At 47.3% G+C, this 17,138-nt stretch overlaps 1 protein-coding gene across 10 annotated transcripts in view; it reads left to right on the forward strand.

Moving 5' to 3' along the window:
• Window positions 1–17,138, forward strand: part of LOC124005058 (focal adhesion kinase 1-like) — a 162,965-nt gene that overhangs the window by 25,651 nt on the left and 120,176 nt on the right. The window contains exon 1 of one of the 10 annotated variants that reach the window (XM_046313950.1): window positions 4,105–4,996. The exons of 3 other annotated variants lie outside the window; for them this stretch is intronic. In XM_046313950.1, the coding sequence (XP_046169906.1) occupies window positions 4,921–4,996 (76 nt within the window). In that variant the 5' untranslated portion in view covers window positions 4,105–4,920. Of the gene's footprint in view, window positions 1–4,104; window positions 4,997–16,120; window positions 16,436–17,138 lie in introns of those variants that run through there. 6 more of the 10 variants (XR_006833557.1, XM_046313936.1, XM_046313940.1 and 3 more) reach the window with 6 other exon arrangements.

Genomic DNA, 17,138 nt, shown 5'->3' on the forward strand with positions numbered 1-17,138 from the left:
GCTAGCCATTTCACATCGGTTACACCAGCCTAGTCTCGGGAGTTGATAGGCTTGAAGTCATAAACAGTGCAGAAGCACATCGAAGAGCTGCTGGAAAAACGCATGAAAGTGCAGTTTGAGTGAATGCTTACGAGCCTGCTGCTGCCTACCATCGCTCATTCAGACTGCTCTATCAAATCATAGACGTAGTTATAACATAATAACACACAGAAATACGAAACTATCATCTCGAAAAAAAGTTGTTTATTAATATATGCCATTTAGCAGACACTTTTATCCAAAGCGACTTACAGTCATGTGTGCATATATTCTACGTATGGGTGGTCCCGGGGATCGAACCCACTACCCTGGCGTTACAAGCGCCATGCTCTACCAACGGGTGGCAGATGATTGACCCAGAAACGGGTGGCATCCATAAGTCTAAATATTCCTGTTATATTGCACAACCGTCAATGTTATGTCATAATTACGTACAATTCTGGCAAATTAGGCGGCCTAAACTGTTGCATATTCACTGACTCTGCGTGCAATGAATGCAAGAGAAATGACACAATTTCACCTGGTTAATATTGCCTGCTAACCTGGATTTCTTTTAGCTAAATCTGATATTGACTCTCTGACGGGTGTGAATGGAGACCAAAAAGATATGCAGGTTTAAAAATATATACTTCTGTGTATTGATTTTAAGAAAGGCGTTGATGTTTATGGTTAGGTACACGTTGGAGCAACGATGCGCACCGCATCGATTATATGCAACGCAGGACACGCTAGATAAACTAGTAATATCATCAACCATGTGTAGTTAACTAGTGATTATGATTGATTGATTGTTTTTTATAAGATAGCATTTCGCTACACTCGCATTAACATCTGCTAACCATGTGTATGTGACAAATAAAATTAGATTTGATTTTAATGCTAGCTAGCAACTTACCTTGGCTTACTGCATTCGCGTAACAGGCAGTCTCCTCGTGTAGTGCAATGAGAGGCAGGTGGTTAGGGCGTTGGACTAGTTAACTGTAAGGTTGCAAGATTGAATCCCCGAGCTGACAAGGTACAAATCTGTCATTCTGCCCCTGAACAAGCAGTTAACCCACTGTTCCTAGACCAGTTAACCCACTGTTCCTAGACCAGTTAACCCACTGTTCCTAGACCAGTTAACCCACTGTTCCTAGGCCGTCATTGAAAATAAGAATGTGTTGTTAACTGACTTGCCTGGTTAAATAAAGATTAAATAAAGGTGTAAAGGTGTAAAAAGACATCTGCCAAATCGGTGTCCAGAAAGACAGATATGCAGTGCTGCAGCAGCGTGGCGTTGGAGGTCAGTGTGACTTAGTGGAAGGTTTTAGTTTGTGGAGAGCTAGGCTAGATCTGGCTGTGATAAATCACTGCTTGGTTACATAATGAACGCTGTTCATGGCAGGTGCAATCTACTCTCTCTTTGTTTCAGCTACAGGCCCAGAAAACCATGTTGCAAAGAGGCAGGGCGTTGGACAGTTAAAACACACACACACACACACACACACACACACACACACACACACACACACACACACACACACACACACACACACACACACATACACACACACACACACACACACACACACACACACACACACACACACACACACACACACACTTCTGAATGTTTAAAGGGACCATAGAACTGCCTGTGTGTGATGTGTGTAATGAGTAGAGTGAGATTTGTCTCTTGATTAGGTTTGTTGTTTTCATGTCGGGGTGATTCACAGCCACAATTAATATTGTTATTTGTTCTTCTTTAGTTTTACAGACATCTTGAATAATTGTCGTGGTAATTGCAGCAATTAAAACATTTTGTTGGTCTCACACTATGTCCCAAATTCCCTATATAGTGCACTACTTTTGACCAGAGCCCTATGGGCCCTGATCTAAAGTAGTGTACTATAAAGGGACTAGGGTGCCTTTTTGGATGAAGCCTTAAAATGTGTTAATGCGCTTGCTGAAAATGAGGAATTGATATAGCACCCCTTGAGAGGAATTGATCATACATATTCAATTTATACTGGGTGCGTGTGGACAAATACTCCTCTTAAAAGGATGTATAGACAGAAGGCCTATACTGTGAAAGAACCCAGTGACAACCAGATCCCTCTCCTCTCTCTATAGTGAATAATGTAGGTCTGTGCTGGATTATGAGAACTATAGAACAGCACCATCCTGTAGAGCTGTTGAGGTAGTCAGTGGGTACAAGCCAGGCTGTCTGTCTGTTCACAGAGCTTCAATTGAGTGGACTGACTAAACACATCAAACTATCGCTTTCTGTGTCAATCATCTGTCAAACTCATTCCCCAAGTGTCAGGGGTTTTTCACTCCCCCGTTGTACATGATTGATGAACTAAGGAAGATCACTGATTAGTAAGAAACTCTCCTCACCTGGTTGTCTAGGAGATGCTAGGCCCTCCATGGAATGAATTTGACCCACCCGGCTGATTTAAATAATCAAAGCTTGATGATACCATTGTGTTTTGCAGCAGGTTTAGAAATGCTTGTGTATGTAATAGTCTAGGCCTAATTCATGCATTATGACGTTATTCCATAGAACCTCTGTTCTGTTGTGTGATTGGTGGAATTAAAAAGCTCCATTGCCACTAAGACAGGGAGATAGCTGTGACCTCATCACACCACAGATATCTGATCTCAGACATTCACTAGGATGGTGATAGCATTGCAGAGTTACTTTTCATATCACTGAAAACATCTTATGTAACATCATCAATATTCCTCACCTGTCTACACCTTGGAGGAAAATGGAATGCTGCAAATGGAAAGCATACAGGAGAGAGGAGGAGAGGAAGAAGGGAGGAAAGGAGAGAGGAGGAGAGGAAGAAGGGAGGAAAGGAGAGAGGAGGAGAGGAAGAAGGGAGGAAAGGAGAGAGGAGGAGAGGAAGAAGGGAGGAAAGGAGAGAGGAGGAGAGGAAGAAGGGAGGAAAGGAGAGAGGAGGAGAGGAAGAAGGGAGAAAAGGAGAGAGGAGGAGAGGAAGAAGGGAGGAAAGGAGATAGGAGGAGAGGAAGAAGGGAGGAAAGGAGAGAGGAGGAGAGGAAGAAGGGAGGAAAGGAGAGAGGAGGAGAGGAAGAAGGGAGGAAAGGAGAGAGGAGGAGAGGAAGAAGGGGGGAAAGGAGAGAGGAGGAGAGGAAGAAGGGAGGAAAGGAGAGAGGAGGAGAGGAAGAAGGGGGGAAGTGAGAGAGGAGGAGAGGAAGAAGGGAGGAAAGGAGAGAGGAGGAGAGGAAGAAGGGAGGAAATGAGAGAGGAGGAGAGGAAGAAGGGAGGAAAGGAGAGAGGAGGAGAGGAAGAAGGGAGAAAAGGAGAGGAGAAGAGGACGAAGGGAGGAAAGGAGAGAGGAGGAGAGGAAGAAGGGAGGAAAGGAGAGAGGAGGAGAGGAAGAAGGGAGGAAAGGAGATAGGAGGAGAGGAAGAAGGGAGGAAAGGAGAGAGGAGGAGAGGAAGAAGGGAGGAAAGGAGAGAGGAGGAGAGGAAGAAGGGAGGAAAGGAGAGAGGAGGAGAGGAAGAAGGGGGGAAAGGAGAGAGGAGGAGAGGAAGAAGGGAGGAAAGGAGAGAGGAGGAGAGGAAGAAGGGAGGAAAGGAGAGAGGAGGCGAGGAAGAAGGGAGGAAATGAGAGAGGAGGAGAGGAAGACGGGAGGAAAGGAGAGAGGAGGAGAGGAAGAAGGGAGGAAAGGAGAGAGGAGGAGAGGAAGAAGGGAGGAAAGGAGAGAGGAGGAGAGGAAGAAGGGAGGAAATGAGAGAGGGAGGGACATGTTTTGATTGATAGCCAGAGGCATAGGGGCAGACCTTGTTGTAAGGAGGCGAAAGAGGAGGAGGAAGAAGAGATATTGTTTGCTAATGAACTGAACGCTAGTCATGACCCTGGATGTAAGAGCCGCTGTCCATTTTGTAAACAGGAGAAGAGCTGAGTGTAGTTCCCTAAATGAGGTTCCCTCTCTCCTCCCTTCCTCCCACCCTGCCTCCCGCCTCCCTCACTTTCTCCCTACCTCTCTCTCTCTCTGAGTCACACACAAACCCAGCTCACACTCCCTCCTGACACAGCCGACTCAGGCAGCAGGGTTGAACAGCAGCAGCAGCAGCAGCAGCAGCAGCTTGTCCTGGATTACAAGGCTGTCACATCGGAGTAGACAGACGGTTGTAGTGATGAATTAAATGAAGGATTGTTTTGGTTTTTTGCCTCCTCTGTGTATTCTACTACACTGTTTTCCAAGTCAGCTGCCTCCCGGGCTTGATTAATTTACAAGGATGTGCAGAGGCACGCAGAGGGATTTATTTAGAGGCTGGAAGCCAACGCTGAGGGGATCTGAAGAGGAATCGGAAGATAAGGAGCTGACAACATAGACCTGTCCCATATTGATCTTCTGTCTCTCTGTCTCCGTCTCTCTCTCTCTCTCTCTCTCTCTCTCTCTCTCTCTCTCTCTCTCTCTCTCTCTCTCTCTCTCTCTCTCTCTCTCTCTCTCTCTCTCTCTCTCTCTCTCTCTTTCTCTCTCTATCTCTGTCTCTCTCTCTCACTCCCTCTTGGAGTGACACCAAACACCTCTGACCCGGAAACAGCCTGTCTGTCAGGCAAGGTGGATGTTAGGATTAAAACCTCTTGAGGATTCCACTGAGTTGCTCCCTTGACGTCTTCTCCTCCTCACCCCACAGTTCTCTCCCCTGAGGCAGGGCTGTGTGAACGGGTCCGAGGGGGGCAGCGGTAGGGGCTGTGAGGAGCGGAGAGGGGCTGTGCCGGGGTCCTCAGGGGCAGAGGAAGAAGCAGCAGCCTGGCCTGGCCTCTATGCGGTTGTGGAAGGGGACAGGGTCAGGGAGCCTGGGGCTGGTTCAGGCTGCAGGGTCTGGTGGTGGGATAGAAAGGCAGGCGCTGCTGCGGCCATCATGGAGAGGAGTGGCTGCATCCCCCTATGCTGGGCCCGGGGCGCCTGTGTTTATGCTCAACACCCTCCACTCCCAAGTATGTACTGTGTACACACAGCAGATATGTTATGCACACTAGGTGCTTCTAGGTAGAGCCTTTTAACCAGTGTTCATCTCAGTGTTTTTTAGAGGTCTTTCTGTTGATGATGGCTGTGTTTGGATATGTGATGAATATGAATGTGATTTAAGGCTACACTGACTGAATGCTAATTCCCAGAACTCTGCTATAGTTAGAGATGAATGTGATTTGCCATGCCCTGCTTTATGCAGGTATTATTGCTGCCTCTCCTACTATAACATGCCAAGACGTCAGGTGCGCTGAATGGAAATGCCCCAATGTGTACAGTAGCACTGTACCGTAGGTTGCCATAGAGACAAAGGTATTCTTCTGTCATCTGATCACCACAACAAACCAAGCCACGGTGGTTATTAAGTAATCAGTACAGCATCTAACACAGGGTTTCCCAACTCCAGTCCTCATTTTTATTGTAGCCCTGGACAAGCACACCTGATTCAACTAATCATCAGGCCCTAAAGGAGTTGAATGAGGTATGTTTGTCCCGGGTTACAACAGAAATGTGTGCTGGTGGGGGTACTGGAGAACCGGAGCTGGGAAACGCTGACTACTGCTGAGCACTGACTTACAGGAGGACTGCTGTCTGTCTGTCCCCTGAACATATTATGGAGCAGAGGGGTGAATTCCCATTAGTCTTGAACTGATTAAGTGTCGGGCAGGGCTGTGATTAGTGTTCTTGTGAGGGGAGGGGATAGCTGTTGAATAACTAGGCCAGGTAGAGCGAGAACTGCCCAGGAACTGCACAGCAGTAGCAGCAGAACAAGTAGTAGTAGAAACAGAACTATCAGCAGTAGAAACAGAACTAGTAGTAGTAGAAACAGAACTAGTAATAGTAGAAACAGAACTAGTAGTAGTAGAAATGGAACTAGCAGCAGTAGAAACAGAACTAGTAGTAGTAGAAACAGAACTAGTAGTAGTACAAACAGAACTATCGGCAGTAGAAACAGAACTAGTAGTAGTAGAAACAGAACTAGTAGTAGTAGAAACAGAACTAGTAGTAGTAGAAATGGAACTAGCAGCAGTAGAAACAGAACTAGTAGTAGTAGAAACAGAACTAGTAGTAGTAGAAACAGAACTAGTAGTAGTAGAAATGGAACTAGCAGCAGTAGAAACATAACTAGTAGTAGTAGTGGTGCTTTACTCTCTCCCTGGATACCAGTATCTATCATGAGTCCTGGTGCTTTACTCTCCCTGGATACCAGTATCTATCATGAGTCCTGGTGCTTTACTCTCTCCCTGGATACCAGTATCTATCATGAGTCCTGGTGCTTTACTCTCTCCCTGGATACCAGTATCTATCATGAGTCCTGGTGCTTTACTCTCTCCCTGGATACCAGTATCTATCATGAGTCCTGGTGCTTTACTCTCTCCCTGGATACCAGTATCTATCATGAGTCCTGGTGCTTTACTCTCTCCCTGGATACCAGTATCTATCATGAGTCCTGGTGCTTTACTCTCTCCCTGGATACCAGTATCTATCATGAGTCCTGGTGCTTTACTCTCTCCCTGGATACCAGTATCTATCATGAGTCTTAGTGCTTTACTCTCTCCCTGGATACCAGTATCTATCATGAGTCCTGGTGCTTTACTCTCTCCCTGGATACCAGTATCTATCATGAGTCCTGGTGCTTTACTCTCTCCCTGGATACCAGTATCTATCATGAGTCCTGGTGCTTTACTCTCTCCCTGGATACCAGTATCTATCATGAGTCCTGGTGCTTTACTCTCTCCCTGGATACCAGTATCTATCATGAGTCCTGGTGCTTTACTCTCTCCCTGGATACCAGTATCTATCATGAGTCCTGGTGCTTTACTCTCTCCCTGGATACCAGTATCTATCATGAGTCCTGGTGCTTTACTCTCTCCCTGGATACCAGTATCTATCATGAGTCCTGGTGCTTTACTCTCTCCCTGGATACCAGTATCTATCATGAGTCCTGGTGCTTTACTCTCTCCCTGGATACCAGTATCTATCATGAGTCCTGGTGCTTTACTCTCTCCCTGGATACCAGTATCTATCATGAGTCCTGGTGCTTTACTCTCTCCCTGGATACCAGTATCTATCATGAGTCCTGGTGCTTTACTCTCTCCCTGGATACCAGTATCTATCATGAGTCCTGGTGCTTTACTCTCTCCCTGGATACCAGTATCTATCATGAGTCCTGGGGCTTTACTCTCTCCCTGGATACCAGTATCTATCATGAGTCCGGGTGCTTTAGAAAAGCCAGAACAGAATAACACTGGGGAAGTCTTCCCTTCTGTCTTCATCTATTTAGAGGCTCTGGCTCTCCTTCTAACTGCATCCTCAAGGGTTAGTGTAAACGCAGCATATATTAAACCCAGGCAAAGCCTTGATGTAGTTTTTGGGGGGGCTGGATAGTGTGAGCTGGTACAGTAGGCAGAGGATGAGAGGAAAGGAAGCTTTAATCCAGGGAGGAAGTAGCTCCAGCAGTAGCAGGTCGTAATGAGAATATAGGAGTGTAGAGCAGAGCCGTGGGACTGAGGGAGAGAGTCAGTGGGAATCCGCTTCAGTCCCTACAGGCTATAGGATAGATACTGGATGCGTTCTAATTGTCACCCTATTCCCTATAGAGTGCAGTACTTTTGACCAGGGCTCATAGGTGCAGTATGTAGGGAATCGGGTGCTGTTTGGGACGTGACCATACAGGCTGCAGAGGCAGCAGGTGTTGTACCCTGAGCACTAACTCCACAGTAAAGGATGGTGATGGTGAAGGTATGGTGCTCCATGTACTGGACATGATGTGATCAGTTCTACTGTACTGTAGAAGGAGGGGTTTTGTTTGAGCCCTTGGTTCATGGTAATGCCGTTGGGGCCAAATGGATCAAATCAGATTTTGTACTGTGACTCACTTGTCACACACACACACACACACACACACACACACACACACACACACACACACACACACACACACACACACACACACACACACACACACACACACACACACACACACACACACACACACACACACACACACACACACACCTCACCCCCAATCAGTCACACTGATCTGTGGTATTTTGTTAACATTTCTTGGTCAAAGCAAGAGATTTCAAAGCCATTTAAAAGATAAGGCTTAGTTTTCAGCTGGAGGAATGTTCTGGTCAATGAAACATGTGAGATGCAACAGCATTAAAGGACACTGTCACGTTCTGACCTTAGTTCCTTTTTATGTCTTTGTATTAGGTTGTTCAGGGCGTGAGTTGGGGTGGGTAGTCTATGTTCTTTTTATATTTCTATGTATTTGGCCTAGTATGGTTCTCAATCAGAGGCAGGTGTCGTTCGTTGTCTCTGATTGAGAATCATACTTAGGTAGTCTGGTTTCCTCATTTTGGTTGTGGGTGTTTAATTTCTGTTTAGTGTCTGTTCACCTATCAGAACTGTTTCGTTTTCATTTCGGTCTCTTGTTGTTTTTGTCATTCAGTGTTCTGTTCTATTAAATAATCATGAACACTTATAATATATTACATATCATGAACACTCACCACGCTGCGCTTTGGTCCTTCTTGGTAGGGAACACACACAACAAAGCACACAACAGGCTGATTAATACAAGGGTTGAAAAATTGGTGGCCATCCAGGCAAATTTGAGGCTTTTTGAGACTGACAACGAGCCATGCTCAACAAGGTTGGAAAGGGACAGTGAACATGAGGCCTCAAAGTCTAATGTTCAGGAGGTCCAGAGAGAAGACATGGAAGCCTGAGAGGAAGATAACCAAAGCTTTAGTTTCTAGACTATCATTTTACAGATGTATGTTGAGAACATTTTTGGGAGATGCAATGGATCATTGGGGATCATTAGATATTCCCTTTCTTTTGTTGTTCAGTGAAATCATCCCATGTGAAGAGTCAACTCATTTAATTAAAGTTCAATTCGTAACTAAATTGTTTTTTAAATTTCTATTGGAAGGATTTAATCATTTACAATTACAGTATGTGTACTTATGATGAGGTAAAAGGTTTATGTTTCTGTCTCCATATGATATGGTAAATATATCCAATGCAAAAAACATTTACATTTAAATGGAATTCATATTAATTTGCATATATTTCCGTTCATCCCCATTAATTCCCATATAGTCCCATTAATTCCCATGGAAAGTTTCCACCTCTGAATATTCCCCAAAATGTGCAACCCTAGTCCTGACTCTCTGTGGTCACTAAAGATCCCATGGCACTTATTGTATGAGTATGTGTCTTAACCTTGGTGTCTTTGCTAAATTCCCCATCTGGCCCTCATACCATCATGGCCACCTAATCATCCCCAGCTTCCAATTGGCTCATTCATCCCTGTAATTATTCCCCAGGTTGTTGCTGTGTTTGAAAATGTGTTCTCAGTCAACTTACCTGGTAAAATAAGGAATAAATCAAATAGTCTATATGTTCAGGCAGGAGTGGATACCAGACCTGATTCCCCCTAGTGAGAGTAGACCAATGAAATGAATCCATCGGCTGCACAGCAAGCAGTTGGGTGAGGTCCTTTCTCTTCAGGACTAGAATTAACAGTCCTGTTATACATGTCTATGTTCTCTAACCAAGGTTTTGAGACCATGCATTCATTACCTTCTTAGAAATATTGACGTGTGTGTGTGTGTGTGTGTGTGTGTGTGTGTGTGTGTGTGTGTGTGTGTGTGTGTGTGTGTGTGTGTGTGTGTGTGTGTGTGTGTGTGTGTGTGTGTGTGTGTGTGTGTGTGTGTGTGTGTGTGTGTGTGTGTGTGTGTGTGTGTGTACCTTAAGATAACTGTGCAGCTGTCCAGTTGCAGGTTGTCCCTCTGCTTTGCACCATGCTTGTTTGAATTGAACACTTCCTCTCAGTAGAAAATGTACTCACATGCCTCCAAATCTAGTTCCTATTTCTTTTGCATACTTTAGTATTTGACTTTTGTTTTCATTATTGTTCACATTCACAGAAAGTTGCGTTACATCGCCTGGCCTAATGGATGGGCCTTCCCTGGAGATAGCCTGGCCTAGCTGCTGAATGGGCCCTCCCTGGAGATAGCCTGGCCTAGCTGCTGAATGGGCCCTCCCTGGAGATAGCCTGGCCTAGCTGCTGAATGGGCCCTCCCTTGAGATAGCCTGGCCTAGCTGCTGAATGGGCCCTCCCTTGAGATAGCCTGGCCTAGCTGCTGAATGGGCCCTCCCTGGAGATAGCCTGGCCTAGCTGCTGAATGGGCCCTCCCTGGAGATAGCCTGGCCTAGCTGCTGAATGGGCCCTCCCTTGAGATAGCCTGGCCTAGCTGCTGAATGGGCCCTCCCTTGAGATAGCCTGGCCTAGCTGCTGAATGGGCCCTCCCTTGAGATAGCCTGGCCTAGCTGCTGAATGGGCCCTCCCTGGAGATAGCCTGGCCTAGCTGCTGAATGGGCCCTCCCTGGAGATAGCCTGGCCTAGCTGCTGAATGGGCCCTCCCTTGAGATAGCCTGGCCTAGCTGCTGAATGGGCCCTCCCTTGAGATAGCCTGGCCTAGCTGCTGAATGGGCCCTCCCTGGAGATAGCCTGGCCTAGCTGCTGAATGGGCCCTCCCTGGAGATAGCCTGGCCTAGCTGCTGAATGGGCCCTCCCTTGAGATAGCCTGGCCTAGCTGCTGAATGGGCCCTCCCTGGAGATAGCCTGGCCTAGCTGCTGAATGGGCCCTCCCTGGAGATAGCCTGGCCTGGCTGCTGAATGGGCCCTCCTGGAGATAGCCTGGCCTGGCTGCTGAATGGGCCCTCCCTGGAGATAGCCTGGCCTAGCTGCTGAATGGGCCCTCCCTGGAGATAGCCTGGCCTAGCTGCTGAATGGGCCCTCCCTGGAGATAGCCTGGCCTAGCTGCTGAATGGGCCCTCCCTTGAGATAGCCTGGCCTAGCTGCTGAATGGGCCCTCCCTGGAGATAGCCTGGCCTGGCTGCTGAATGGGCCCTCCCTGGAGATAGCCTGGCCTGGCTGCTGAATGGGCCCTCCCTGGAGATAGCCTGGCCTGGCTGCTGAATGGGCCCTCCCTTGAGATAGCCTGGCCTAGCTGCTGAATGGGCCCTCCCTTGAGATAGCCTGGCCTAGCTGCTGAATGGGCCCTCCCTGGAGATAGCCTGGCCTGGCTGCTGAATGGGCCCTCCCTGGAGATAGCCTGGCCTGGCTGCTGAATGGGCCCTCACTGGAGATAGCCTGGCCTAGCTGCTGAATGGGCCCTCTGTGAGTTGGGAAAAGGCCATGTTTTTCTTCACCGCAGCGAAACAGTGGAACGGAAATGTATGGTTGCTCAGTAGTGCTGATGAAGTGCTGTTTGACTTTCATTGGAATTGACACGTGTTGTTATAGCAGCGTTGCTCTGGCCAATGTGGGCTCAGACTACTGTCAATAACTAACCTAGAGAGAAGACTGCAGTCCCACAGTCAATCCCTCTGAGCCACGAGACACTGTTACACAATCTCTTTAGGATGAGACTACAGTACAACTAGAGTAATGAGGTCAATACTCCCACGAGCTAGACAGACAGTGGGCTCTATTGATTAGGATGAGACTCTATTGATTAGGATGAGACTACAGTACAACCAGAGTAATGAGGTCAATACTCCCACGAGCTAGACAGACAGTGGGCTACTCTATTGATTAGGATGAGACTACAGTACAACCAGAGTAATTGAGGTCAATACTCCCACGAGCTAGACAGACAGTGGGCTACTCTATTGATTAGGATGAGACTACAGTACAACCAGAGTAATGAGGTCAATACTCCCACGAGCTAGACAGACAGTGGGCTACTCTATTGATTAGGATGAGACTACAGTACAACCAGAGTAATGAGGTCAATACTCCCACGAGCTAGACAGACAGTGGGCTACTCTATTGATTAGGATGAGACTACAGTACAACTAGAGTAATGAGGTCAATACTCCCACGAGCTAGACAGACAGTGGGCTACTCTATTGATTATATTATCTAAGCTTATATACCAAGCTTTGTCCATACTACAAGGAAATTAAGAATTCATTTGATAACTAAACATCCCACGGCAATGACCTGATGTCAACATCGAATAAACAAGTATTTTGATTGATGTTGAAATAACGAGGAAACAACGTTGTCATGTTTAACCCTGAGGGATAACAACTAGACTCTTATTATCCTATTATCCTATTAGCAGCCTGTTATTATCAGGCTGATATTATTCATGGGGTAACCCAGAGTGAGTTGTATCAAGTTCATGTACAGTAATTGAGACATATATGTCAGTCTTACAATCAGAGTGTTATTTGGGGAGTCTGTGGGGACAACATTACATCTCTGTCCTCTCCTGTATCACCCCTGTTAACCATCTCTCTCATCTCCTAGTCTACTGGCCCTCCAGCCTCTCAGTCACTACAAGGGATGTGTGTGTCCGTCTGTGTCCTATAATGATTAGCCTAACCTGGTAACAGGTCTTTCAGAAACTATAGTAGGGGAATTGGCTGAGGCAAGCAGTAGACATACATGCTAGAAAGTTCCTGATAATGTTGACAAAAGGTTTATTTAGTAGGTCTATTTAAGAGTGTTATACCTTAAAGATGTTTAACATGAAGTCATTTGTCATTCTTCCATACAGTAGGTTCACTCAAGGAGCTTTGTCAGTATGATGAGGCATTTTGTCAAGTCGGCTGATCTCATAAACGTTTCCCAGCAGGTATAACTTTGTCTTCTATGAAAGGATTCTTGGTTGTGTGCGTGTGTGCGTGCGTGCGGGAGAGAGTATCTCAGTTAGAGGTGACTGTAGGTCAATCCGTAAACTAGCAGAGTCAGCAGATAGGCTAGGCTATACTTCCCCCTCATCACTGTCCTTGTGCCTGCTCTGCTGCCTGGCTGACTACTGACTTACTGACTGACTGACTACTGACTGACTACTGACTGACTACTGACTGACTGGCTGACTACTGACTGACTGGCGGACTACTGACTGACTACTAACTGACTGACTACTGACTGACTGGCTGACTACTGACAAACTACTAACTGACTGACTACTGACTGACTGACTGACTACTGACTGGCTGACTACTGACTGACTGGCTGAGGACTGACTGACTACTGACAGACAACTGACTGACTGACTGACTACTGACTGACTGACTACTGACTGGCTGACTACTGACTGACTGGCTGAGGACTGACTGACTGACTACTGACGGACAACTGACTGACTGACTACTGACGGACGACTGACTGACTACTGGCTGACTGGCTGACGACTGACTGACTGGCGGACTACTGACTGACTACTAACTGATTGACTACTGATTGACTACTGACTGACTGACTGACTACTGACTGACTGACTACTGACTGGCTGACTACTGACTGACTACTGACTGACTGGCTGAGGACTGACTGACTGACTACTGACAGACAACTGACTGACTGACTACTGGCTGACTGACTGACTACTGACTGGCTGACTACTGACTGATGACTGACAGACTACTGACTGACTGACTACTGACTGGCTTACTACTGACTGACTGGCTGAGGACTGACTGACTGACTACTGATGGACAACTGACTGACTGACTACTGGCTGACTGACTGACTACTGACTGGCTGACGACTGACTGATGACTGACAGACTACTGGCTGACTACTGACTGGCTGACTACTGACTGACTGACTGACTAACTGACTGGCTGACTACTGACTGGCTGACTACTGACAGACTGACTACTACATTTTGTAATGGTTAGGTTGATACGAATGAATGCACTGATATGTGGACTCACGTGGCTTTTTGTCATCTTTGAAAAAAATTACTTTACATAAGAGTTGTGCCTGTTGTCATAGAGATGGATAGAGGAGTCATCATGGATATAACCCGTTTTAGCGTTGTCGTTGAGGGCTTCCACCATTTTAAAGTAGTCAACTGGGTGGGGATTCCTATGAGTTGGGAGAAATCAGCCAATGAAAAATAAGAAAATGTACTACTTTAAAATGGAGATAGTATGGGCAGCACCATTGAGGCTGTCACAGACATTTTAATGGCACAGATACAAAGATGAGTCCTCTATCGATCTCTATGCCCTATTGTTCACATGTGTATCTTCCATCTAAATGGTTCTACCTGATCTGGTCTTTGATCTGTCTTTGAGGACATGTATTTCCATTGTTAGAAGAAAAAAATATCTTTATATATATATATATTCATAAATAAAAATTCCATTGTTAGAGCGGTCGCTTGACTATCTTGTCAGTATAACTGACAATCTTTCCTCACATTCACAAAAGGTTTGTGTGTTGTTGCCCTACTATCCCCCTATCAACCATGTTGTTGTCCTCCCAGGCCGGCCCTCCTATCCTCCTATCAACCATGTTGTTGTCCTCCCAGGCCGGCCCTACTGTCCTCCTATCAACCATGTTGACTCCTCCCAGGCCGGTCCTCCTATGCTCCTATCAACCATGTTGTTGTCCTCCCAGGCCGGCCCTACTGTCCTCCTATCAACCATGTTGACTCCTCCCAGGCCGGCCCTACTGTCCTCCTATCAACCATGTTGACTCCTCCCAGGCCCTCCTATCCTCCTATCAACCATGTTGACTCCTCCCAGGCCGGCCCTCCTATCCTCCTATCAACCATGTTGACTCCTCCCAGGCCGGACCTCCTATCCTCCTATCAACCATGTTGACTCCTCCCAGGCCGGCCCTCCTATCCTCCTATCAACCATGTTGTTGACTCCTCCCAGGCCGGCCCTCCTATCCTCCTATCAACCATGTTGACTCCTCCAAGGCCGGCCCTCCTATCCTCCTATCAACCATGTTGACTCCTCCCAGGCCGGCCGTCCTGTCCTCCTATCAACCATGTTGACTCCTCCTAGGCCAGCCCTCCTATCCTCCTACCAACCATGTTGACTCCTCCCAGGCCGGCCCTCCTATCCTCCTATCAACCATGTTGTTGTCCTCCCAGGCCGGCCCTACTGTCCTCCTATCAACCATGTTGTTGTCCTCCCAGGCCGGCCCTACAGTCCTCCTATCGACCATGTTGTTGTCCTCCCAGGCCGGCCCTACTGTCCTCCTATCAACCATGTTGTTGTCCTCCCAGGCTGGCCCTCCTATCCTCCTATCAACCATGTTGACTCCTCCCAGGCCGGCCCTCCTATCCTCCTATCAACCATTTTGACTCCTCCTAGGCCGGCCCTCCTATCCTCCTATCAACCATGTTGACTCCTCCCAGGCCGGCCCTCCTATCCTCCTATCAACCATGTTGACTCCTCCCAGGCCGGCCCTCCTGTCATCCAATCCACCATGTTGGCAGGGCTCCCACTAAGCACGCCTTGTTTACTCAACTCCGTCTGTCACCAAGCCAATCACAGCCTGCCTCTCTCTTCCTGTGGAACTGAACTCCATTCTGTCTTGCCTGGGTAACAGCAGCCACGGTGGAGTTAGGCTCGCAGCCTGACTGTGTTCACAGCATTCACATTATTCACAGGACTGTGTTGTGTTGTGGAGCTGGAGGACTCTGTTGTGAATATAGACAGGCTTCTGGGCTTGCCTCGCCTTCCCCTCAGCTCAGGAAGAGAGAGGAGCTATGTTGTGTTGCAGAGAGGACTCTGGCCTCGCCCCCCTCAGTTCAGTCCAGGAAGAGCTCTACCATGAAACAGCAGTGACATGTTGATCACAGCACAGGCTTCTCCACTTCTCAGCCAGGAAGAGCTCTGTGCCGTGTGAGGAGACAGGAGTGATGACTCACTGTGGCTCCTGAGCGGACAGGACGCATTGTGATAACCAGGATGTGACGTGACTGGACAGGAAAGACGTGAATGTGTTGTTCACTTTGTATGTGTGTGTATGGGAGAGAGAGAGAGAGAGAGGGAGAGAGAGAGAGAGAGAGAGAGAGAGAGAGAGAGAGAGAGAGAGAGAGAGAGAGAGAGAGAGAGAGAGAGAGAGAGAGAGAGAGAGAGAGAGAGAGAGAGAGAGAGAGAGAGAGAGAGAGAGAGAGAGAGAGAGAGAGAGAGAGAGAGAGAGAGAGAGAGAGAGAGAGAGAGAGAGAGAGAGAGAGAGAGAGAGAGGAATGTGTGGGTAAGAAGAAGTGTGTTTGTGCCTGGAAGAAACCAAGAAGAAATCCCATGGACCTGTCGATTCTCTACTGTGTAACCTAGTGGACATATTCTACTGTGTAACCTTCTGGACATACTCTACTGGGTAACCTCGTGGACATACTCTACTGTGTAACCTCTTGGACATACTCTACTGGGTAACTTAGTGGACATACTCTACTGTGTAACCTCGTGGACATACTCTACTGTGTAACCTCGTGGACAGACTCTACTGTGTAACCTAGTGGACATATTCTACTGGGTAACCTCGTGTGCTGTTGCTATAGCACTAATGTTGTCACTACGGAACTCTACAGTGGAGTGTACCTGCTGGCCCTTCATCAGTAAAGGTAGGAGGACTGACTGATTGGACTGTTGTTGCTGTGATGGTGTTAGATCAGAATAGTAGTGTTTGAATTGAGTTTGACAGGGGTTTATTAAAGAACAACTCTGAAAGGAAGTTGTCCAGTCATGGGCTCAAATGGACCAGTTGTGTCTGTACTGATCTGATCTGAGAGTTAGGATATTTACCTCTGTCTTCATACATGTGTTCTGCCTGGGTTACCAGAAAGTACCATCGAAGAGGTCGCCATCTGAGAATGTGTGTGTTTTTGGTGTTAAGGGCAGGTTTTCCTGTGGTGCTCTATTCTAGTGATGTTACCAACAGCAGATACAGTCAGGAAGGCTGAGGAATGTCACTGAGCTGCTCTGGGTCAGTCTATCCAAAACACTAGAAAAGCCATGTTTTAACAAGCACAGCGGTACTGTCTTGGCTGTACCTTTTACCACAGACACACACACACACACGCACGCACGCACGCACGCACGCACGCACACACACACACACACACACACACACACACACACACACCAAATTTCACCCCTGACCGTTTCTACCACAATCCAAACAGCTTATGTATAATGGCCCCAGTTTGTGGTTCGTGAGGAGGGTTGTTGTAATGCTGGCAGTGCTTCTGACAGTGCTGCTCCCTGGTCACTCTCCAAAGCCACCCAGCTGTCTGGCCAGCCTACTGTAGCAAGCCCAGCTCAGAC

This window comes from Oncorhynchus gorbuscha, linkage group LG19 (assembly GCF_021184085.1).
Source record: "Oncorhynchus gorbuscha isolate QuinsamMale2020 ecotype Even-year linkage group LG19, OgorEven_v1.0, whole genome shotgun sequence".
In the NCBI taxonomy this organism is placed as follows: domain Eukaryota; kingdom Metazoa; phylum Chordata; class Actinopteri; order Salmoniformes; family Salmonidae; genus Oncorhynchus; species Oncorhynchus gorbuscha.